General features: G+C 33.8%; 1 protein-coding gene across 38 annotated transcripts in view; it reads right to left on the bottom strand.

Annotated features, from left to right (window-relative positions):
- Positions 1-3,880: 3,880 nt before the first annotated feature.
- nrxn1a (neurexin 1a) overlaps positions 3,881-8,981 on the bottom strand; it is a 350,164-nt gene continuing 345,063 nt past the window's right edge. For all 38 annotated transcript variants that reach the window (XM_015363013.2, XM_069179698.1, XM_069179705.1 and 35 more), the window contains one exon: positions 3,881-8,388. In XM_015363013.2, the coding sequence (XP_015218499.1) occupies positions 8,084-8,388 (305 nt within the window). In that variant the 3' untranslated portion in view covers positions 3,881-8,083. The remainder of the gene's footprint in view (positions 8,389-8,981) is intronic.

Below are 8,981 nucleotides of genomic sequence, written 5' to 3'. Positions count from 1 at the left end.
ACTGACTTCCTGTATTGGATTATGGTAACACAGATATTAGAATGTAGAAGTAAATTTTTACAGTCCATTGAGATCAGGATGCTCATTATCTTTTGTTGTGAATTTTCATGGTTAAAAAAATGTTACCTTGGAAGCAAGTTAAACAAATGATGCCTTATTTAATTGTCCTACTACTTACCATACAGTATATCTGAGCTCTCACCATGTGTGTTCTTGAAAAAATGAAATGAATTTATTCCATGTTACTTAGAAAGCTTAATTTATCCTGTCTTGCCAGTATCATAAAACATCTCTTAATTGAAAGACATAACTGTCCTTTTAATGCTTTTTATGTGATTACATCATGGTTGTAGACAGTTGAATTCTGCTGGTAAGTCAACATACTGTATCAGTGGGTAGCTCTTGTATTTTACAGTAAGACAGATATGATGGTTATCTATATAGCACATTACAATGAGGTATGGCAGATGACAAATCTAGTGGAAATTACAATGAAAAAAAGGTTTCGTGCTCTGGATTTCTCCACTGCTAACAGATGTACTGTAGCAAATTAAATAAATATCAATAAGAAGCATTGAACAATATAGGCTGTGCACTTTGATAAGAGAAATAGCTCTTTTCAGATCAGGAAGCAGCCCGTCTTGGACAGACGGTCCTGGCAGCTGTTGCTAAAACATAACTGATGTGGTGATTGCATTGCAAATCCAAGAAATACAAGATAAATAATAAATATGACCTTGCTCAGTAAACGATACTGCTTTTTTCCTCAGCTTGATGCAGACAATTCTAAATAAAGTGTCATCATATCCCACTCAATTTTGGAAAATGGTCTGTAGCAGTTAAATTTATCAAGTCTCAAATAATGCATTTCCAGTAGTTAATGCTGAGTGTCACTGCAGAGTTTATGGCATTGGCTATTCTTGTACACACTCTGTTTTTTTTTCTCAATTAGTATCAATATTTTATACTAAGGATAAGGTATTTTTTTCTAGACCCCCATTTTTCAATATTTTATTTACTAAAATAACAATTGGCTAAACTGAATTCACCAAATATAGAGCACAAGGTTGTAGTCACACAAGCTTCTAGCTCTCAGTAGCACATAACACCTACTTCTGAAAAAAAAACAACAATTTTAGACTGCTGACAGCTACTGTGTCTTTTTTGATCAGTAAGTGAAAGATGAAACATTGATCATTCCATATTAAATATTGATTTTACCTGTATAGCTGGTTCTACTAGTAAAATATGAAACATAAAAAAACACAGTCTGAGATCTAGTAACAATCACACTAGGCAGTGTTCCATAACAGAAAAACTATCATAGACCTGACAGATATTAATGTTCAGTGGACACTTGTTTCTTTCTGAGCATGCTGACATTCTGTTTAATTACAAGCACAGTAGTTGGAAGTGTCAACAAAAACATGAAAACCCCATTTTTGTGTTTCCACATTTTCAAGTCAGGAACAGGCTTAATATTTGGTCTTTTTTAAAAAAGCTCCAATTCATGAGATCTGCCGTTAATGATTTAAAGAGATATTTAGTTAAGGAGTGTGGTGATGACTGTCAGAAGCATTTAACACTTCTGCAGAACTTTTTCTCTGTCTTTATAGCACTTAAAAGTCAAAACTCTAAAACCTCAGGAAATTATCACCTTTACATCAGTAGTACAGTCTTTTAAAAAGATACAGAGGGCATATGAGTATTACAAAAGCATTACAACATCTTTTGAACTATTTACTCGTAATAAACTTAAATGATATTAATTAAATGTTCCATGAAAAGTACATCTTCAATGAAAGATAATAAATAGAAATTAAATTATATTTGCTATTCAAAAGTTATTGAAGGAATGTGATGTTTTTTTTTACCTCTCCAGGCAGACAAGATTAATATTAGTTTAGAGGGAGAAAATTGAAAATCAGTACATCAGCCTGTTACAGTAGCTTCTTTGTACAGTGGAAAGTAGCCACTCCCAGGGTGGCAAGACCTGAAACAGAACAAGGAAAGTGACCACTGGAAAATTAAACCAATGGAGACAGGGCAAGATGTTGGGCAAGTTCAAACCTACTGTATACTGCAGAGTTTCCATATACTGTGCATGTAAGAAAACAATAATTTAAGAGCCATTTCAAAACGGTGGAAATTATACTGTTTGCCTTCTTTAATCAAGCTAGATTTGTCATTGTTGACGACACAGTGGAAACATAAATCTTGTTTAACATGTAGTCAGGTGACAGGGAAGACTGAATTAGTAGCTTGCAGTGGGAAACCAGGTTAGCCTAGGAGCACAGGGAATCTCATCAATGTATTCTAGATTTCTGTAGGTATGCTCTTGGAATACATTTTATATATTAGACAATTTAAATATTTTTTTATTTTTAAAATATTTTTTATGTACAGTAATTGGCATTTAATAGGAAAAAGAAGACAGGCTGGACTGATCCTGAGATTTAAATATTCTATATTCACTGTATATTTTATTCTAGAAATAGTTGTGTGCATTTTAAATTCTAAATAATTTTTATTGACTATTTCAATTTTAGCTTTCTGTTTTGGTCAGTCTTTTCTTATAAAACCCTGATAGATAAACTTCAGGAACCTAGAGCACCTTCTTTTTCGAAATGCTGTATGCAGTGTATTTAGCTTAATCAGTGTCCTAGAAAAGCAAACTTAGAAGAAGATTTTGGTTGCTGTGTGGTGATTTTTGTTTGGTGTTTGCTGATTGGTCTGTATGATCTACTTTTTAATTGAAGCTTTTCTGAGATAAAAATGAAGAAAAGTGCTTTTTGTAATTGACATACAAAGGAATTAAAGGTACTGTGCTACTGAAATTAACAATACATTAAGTAATAACCTGTACAAAACTAAAAAAAAACTCTAAGTTGATCTCAGGAAATTATCTCAAGCATTCTTTAAGAATTTCAGAATGTCTAGGATTAAAAGATCATTTAGTCATGTTGAAATAATTATTTGCAATACTTTGGAATTAGGGATGTACAGTATATAGCTTTTACAGTATATTTAAATAGGAAGTACTGTACTGTTTATATACAGTATAATGATGTATATATAAATCATAATGATGAAGAATGATGTGTATATACTGTATGTTGTTTACTGTTTATATGTAGAAAACCTCAAAATAGTCATCAAGTAAATTCAAAAAGTTTAATTTGGGAACATGATTTCATCCCCAACATGGAAACATATTTTGTTGGTAGTCCTTTGTTATAGGTAATCCCCACTCTCTCTTCTAAGAAAGTGAAAATCCTTAAGAAAAATGTGAATCTTTGACTACTCTGGCATGTTAAAAGGTTTATATAAACATAATAATGTAATATTAAATAACTTTACTGACTCGTCAGGATCCCCAGATAATTGAATCTGACTCTGTAACTTTCCAAAGATTTCCAGTCTGCAGGGCATTTTTAAATGATTTATCAATGTGCCTGTAATTCCAGAGTGAAACAAACTTGTTTTTCCCGAAAGAACCAAATGCGTCATTGGACATGACCTTTGTACTGTTTGTTGTAAATAAAAATATACCAATAATCTGATATCTGACATTAAAACCTTACCGTAGGGTATCTACAAAGCACACGGAGGATCCGTGTGTGATACATCTGAAATAGGAAATAAAGTGGATGGGTGCTTTCTTGATAGATCCGTTCTTCTTGCACTGATTGAGTTGTACCTCTCCATTATGTTAGAGGAGAGATCGATATCTTTGCTAACAGGACTTGGCTGCACGTTCCACTCAGTCTTGTAACTGCCCACTAGTCAAGCAAAGACAAGGAAAAGTTTCCTCCATTCATTCTGCTGATGCCTGATGCCTCATATAGTGGCACAGAAAACAACAGTAACAGCAAAAACATGGTTTATAATAAGAAACATTTTATTAACAAAACAGTAAATTCCACTTGCGTAGCATTTCCAACAATGAATAAAATGACCTTGCAACAAAATAAAAAAAACAAACCAACTAACAAAATAAAAGGGTTTACCTTTTGGCAATCAATAGATGTATTGTTTCAATATTTATCTATATCTCCAAGGATAAGGGTATTTAAGATATGAATGCTTTGTGTTGGGAAGTTATCTTTTTGTTTCAGAATTAGAAGATGGCACAGGAAAGAGTAATTCTATGGTCACAGAGTGTCATAAGCCTGAACAGTAAAGACAGAAAGGAGGAATGACATCATCCATTGCCAAGACTGGCAAACCCCAACTATGAGGTACTGTACCATTGCGTACAAAAGTTGCAAAAAGTAACGTTTTTTCTTTTGTAAAAGTAAAGCACCAGCTTTAATTCTGATTATGGAGCTGATGACTAGATCAAGCCATTATTTGACTGTATAGTATTTAATAGTATTCATAGTATTTAAGAATATTTAAATATATTTGAAAATACGTACACAACGAGCATTCGTTATACTGTATTTAGATGAAAACATGAAAGAACAAGTAAGTCCTTTAATCCTTTTATGAAAAATGGCATATTCCTTCAGTTTCAATTCTCATTGCTTTGCACTTTTTGCTTATATTTTGCTACTTTTGTGGTTTCATGAAGACTATGACTGAAGCTGAATGTAAAATGTAACTAAGAACCTTGGTTTTCATGTGTGAGTTGTGTGGTTCTCCATGTAACTCACCAAGAATGTTCCAAATGGTAAAATTGGGAATAATTGGCACAGTTGGATAAAACAAAGGTCTAAATGCCACAATATTTTTACTTGGATACCTTATAAGATACCTATATATATATAAATTAATGGTTTCTGTGAGTAAACTAAAAAGCTCTTGTTTTTAACCTTCTTTATCTTACAATGTGTCTTATGTATGGTTAATATTAATAATGAAAGATAATTTAAGAAACATATTTCATACAATATGTATTGAAGTTGTTTAATTGACCAAAGTACTAAATATACTCTTAATGAGTTCTAAATTCCTTAAATTATCTATAATTTCTATAATTAGTTTTTGCTTTTGTCTGTTAGTCATAAAAACAAAGGACATCTTATTGGTGATAGAGGAGTTAATGTTTTACACAGCATTTTCAGAATGTCATTAATACTGTACATTAACATTAAAGAAAGGCAATTCTCCTTTCAGCGCTGCTAGTATCGTAGTTGACAGACTCTTAAATGCACAGTGTTACAAAAGTTACACATTCATAATATTTAATGGCAGTGTTCCTGGCTTCATGACATTGTACTTTTAAAAGATATCTGCAAATTGTATTTGTTTTGTCAATAGTTACTGTCATTTCACCATAAGAAACTTTGACTATAATCTTGTTAAGTTCTTAATTGAGCTGATAATGAAATTTCAGGAAGAACAGCAGCCCCTTTCATATCAGTCACTGGTTACCACATCACTATAAACACGAGTCAGGTTTTCTTCACGAGATTGCCTGATTAGCAGCCATCCACTGTCCACATGCCCACACTATTGCAGAGGCCTCTTGGTTCATCTTACTCCTTCTCCCTGCCAGGTCTCAGCTCTCCGAATGAGCATGTTGCAAAATCATTGCAATTACATTTATTTGATGTACTGTAGGGGCTCTAAAAACTAATGGACAACAATCTTCAATTCCATGGAATGGGATATTTCAATTAATTTGAGAGCCTGAAATTTCTGATCAGAGATCTGACCTTCTGCTCTCTATTCCTCCTTGATATCTTTGTAAATGTTCTGGTGAAAGCTTCTGTTTGATACTGATCTTCCACTGGAATTATTATTATTATTATTATTATTATTACAAAGTTGTATTCCAAAGATGATCTAAGCTGTTCTTAACTGGTGCTGTACCCTGAATCAAGTTCAAAGGGACGTGCATTTTTATTTAAAAGACATTTGACTGTGTAAAATGGCTCACGGCTTTGCCTTTAGTCATACTGTAGGTCCATTTAAAATAACTGCTAAAGGACACACACATTTAAGATCAGTTAGCCATTTGTCTTCTGAAACTAAACATTTGCTCACATGTGGATGTGCTGGGCTGCTGCCCCTGCTATTTTAAGCCTATTTTAGATTCCTCCTTCCTGTCTGAAAAGTGTGAACATCTATATTTCTCCCAGGAGGCATTGTAGAGATATAGCCAGGTTCCCTTGAAGTATACCCTCTCTGAGCCTAATGTATTCCCTTTGTATTTTCTAAGAAGGTACATTACAATATGGGTTATTGCTGGGAAAATCATCCATAAATAACATGAAAAAGATGAAAGAATAAAATGCCAACTCAAATTGCCCAATATTCTCTGTGAATTCAAATTTTATTTTGGAGATAAATCTGTATGCAAAAAATAAACAATACCAATCATGATTATGCTAATAATAATGATATTAAATGATATGAAAATCTATAAATGAGAAGCACCAAAATAAAGCTTTGTTCCACACAAGATGTGCAATCATATTCTTTTAGTTACGAAGACAAAATGCAGAACAGTACAATTGAAAATTCAGAGTGAAAGGGAATACATCTCCTAATGAAAACCTTCAGTAGAATGGTAACAATTATGTCACACATTCGTCTAGTATTTTAATCAATGTCTTAAGTTCACTTACAGTGTGTAATATTTTTTCATTTATACTGTACTTATCAAAAACGAATCTGTTTTCTTCTAATTTTTTTTTAATTTGAGGTCAATAAAGTACTGCCGCATAAAATGTAGAACGAAGAAGAAACATGTATTTGTGAATTTAGCAAAGCATTTGAATTGTAGTTGTTTTTGTTGTTGTAGAATTGCAGTTCATTTTGTTCTTTATTCTGGACAGAGGGATCAGTAAAGCAAAATAGTGACATAATGAAAATACATACATAGACGGAATGAATAGAATGAAATGAGGTCTTAATGTTTCTTGGGGGTAGGGCTGGGGTGACTCCTTTAGTCTTATTGTTATTTTGTAGATTCTGGAGGTTAAATATTGAACTATGATTTTCTGTTTAATAGTTTCTTTCCCCATAACACCGCCCCTTACTAACGTGACTGCTGTATAATTTAAGCAAAAAATGACTAAGTCCTGTGTACTTAATTTTTGGCTCACTCCTTCATACAACATTAGAGGGCAGTCATACAGTAGCAAGTTAGGCCTTTCTGGGGAAAGAGGTTAACATAAGAATAGATGGCTGTAGAAAACAAAAAATAATAAAATGAAAACAAAATCATAGCAGATGTCATCATAAAATTCTTCTATATCTAGCAACACTTAATAACATTTATTTTTCTTTTTTTATTCTTTTCCTTTTTTACTAAAAATGGCTGAGGAGCAGATATAGTTTGCATCGTCTATACAACAGGCTATAAAACACCACTCATCACGGTCCAGAAAGCACATATAGATGTGTTTGTATTGTATATAAACATATGTAATAAGATACTTTGCGTGCATGGATTTTCCCAAATGATCGCATCTAGACATCCTCATAATTCTGCAAAAACATCTGCCTTAGATTTCACATTGGGTTGAAATTAAGGCCTCCATTTTCCTTCCTGACAACACGAAAGTATTTTTAAATGAGTCTTATTGTTACCAGTTCCTTTTTCTCTTCTTTGCACCTTGGACAGGTCTGTTAGCTGGGCCAAACAACAGTCTGATCTGGCCTCCATCGCTTCTAAGGAAAGTGCAAATACTTTGGCTGATTCCTCAGTTATAGGTAGCTTGTTTCTTTTTTCCAATTCCCTTTCTAGTTTTATCATTCTTCTTCCATTATGAATGCTTGGCGGCATTTTTTTAAGAAAATGTCCCAGCAACACAAACACAGGCAACGTAAATGAAAACACTGACTGTTTATGACATTTTGTTGTCCCCTAAATTGGCTCCTGTTTCTCTGAAACAAAAGCATGAAATGTCAATGTTTTGCTTGTCGGTTGGTTGGTTGGTTTGTGTTTTTTTTTGTTTTTTCTTTTTATTCTGCTCAGTCTGTTTCTTGCTGGCCACATTCCAGTTTGTTTGTTAATCCTTTTTTGTCCAATGTGCTTGAGTAAAAAGTAAAGTAAGTTTATTATACCATGTCTCAGATAAAATGAAGACTAAATTATTATACAAGTGTTCTTCTTTTAAAGGTAAGATCAGACATAGTATTCTTTATCCTTGTTTTTCTTGTTCTTGCTGGAGCTCTTGGCACTGTTAGCCTGCTTCTCCTTCACCACTGTGCCATTGGACTGTGCCGAGTTGCTAATGTAGTTACGGCTCTCGTCCACATGGTAGGAGCCCTCATCACGGTTGCGGTACTTGTACATGGCGTAGAGCAGGATGAGGATACAGAGGGCGGCAGCTGCCACGATGCCCACCACCATGCCTGTGGTGCTGCTGGACTCCCGGATGACCTCTGAGGGACCAGGGTAGCCCTCAGCCCCCGGTCTGGTAGGGTTTGCTGTAGGTATATAATGTGACAAGGGAGAGGTTATTACAAAGATGATCAAACTCTGGTGGTTCTGAATAGCATTGTCTGAAACGCATACAGTACAAACTTCTCGGAGACCTAAAATGAGCAGTCTTGATTGAAGTAGAAAAAAAAAACAATGAGCTTTGTTTTTTAATGCCCACTATTGTCTGTGAGTAGAGGACTGCATACTTGTACTTTGAGTGCCTTGTTTGAATAATTTTAATGGATTACACGGTATAAGCAACATTTTAGTATGAATATAAACACTTTGTTGTGCAGACCAATGACAATATGCAATTTTTATATAGATAACCTCTGTCATTAGGCCTAAATAACAAAACACACAGCTGTAGAATGAATATAAAAGTTTTCTTAAAACTGACATAATAGTTACAATTCAAAGAGATCAGTCCCCCATGCTCAAAGCTGCATTAAGTATGTGAGCGTGTACTCTGTATGTATAATATACTGTATGTGCGCTCTGCGTACGAGACAAGATGAGCACATGACAGAAAGACAAAGAATTACATGGCAAAGCTCTTGCAGCATTTATATACAGTAAATGTTAATTCAGTTAACAA

This window comes from Lepisosteus oculatus, chromosome 17 (genome assembly GCF_040954835.1).
Source record: "Lepisosteus oculatus isolate fLepOcu1 chromosome 17, fLepOcu1.hap2, whole genome shotgun sequence".
Taxonomy (NCBI): domain Eukaryota; kingdom Metazoa; phylum Chordata; class Actinopteri; order Semionotiformes; family Lepisosteidae; genus Lepisosteus; species Lepisosteus oculatus.
The sequence above is the reverse complement of the archived record's forward strand: the minus strand, read 5'-3'. Positions and strand labels throughout refer to the sequence as shown.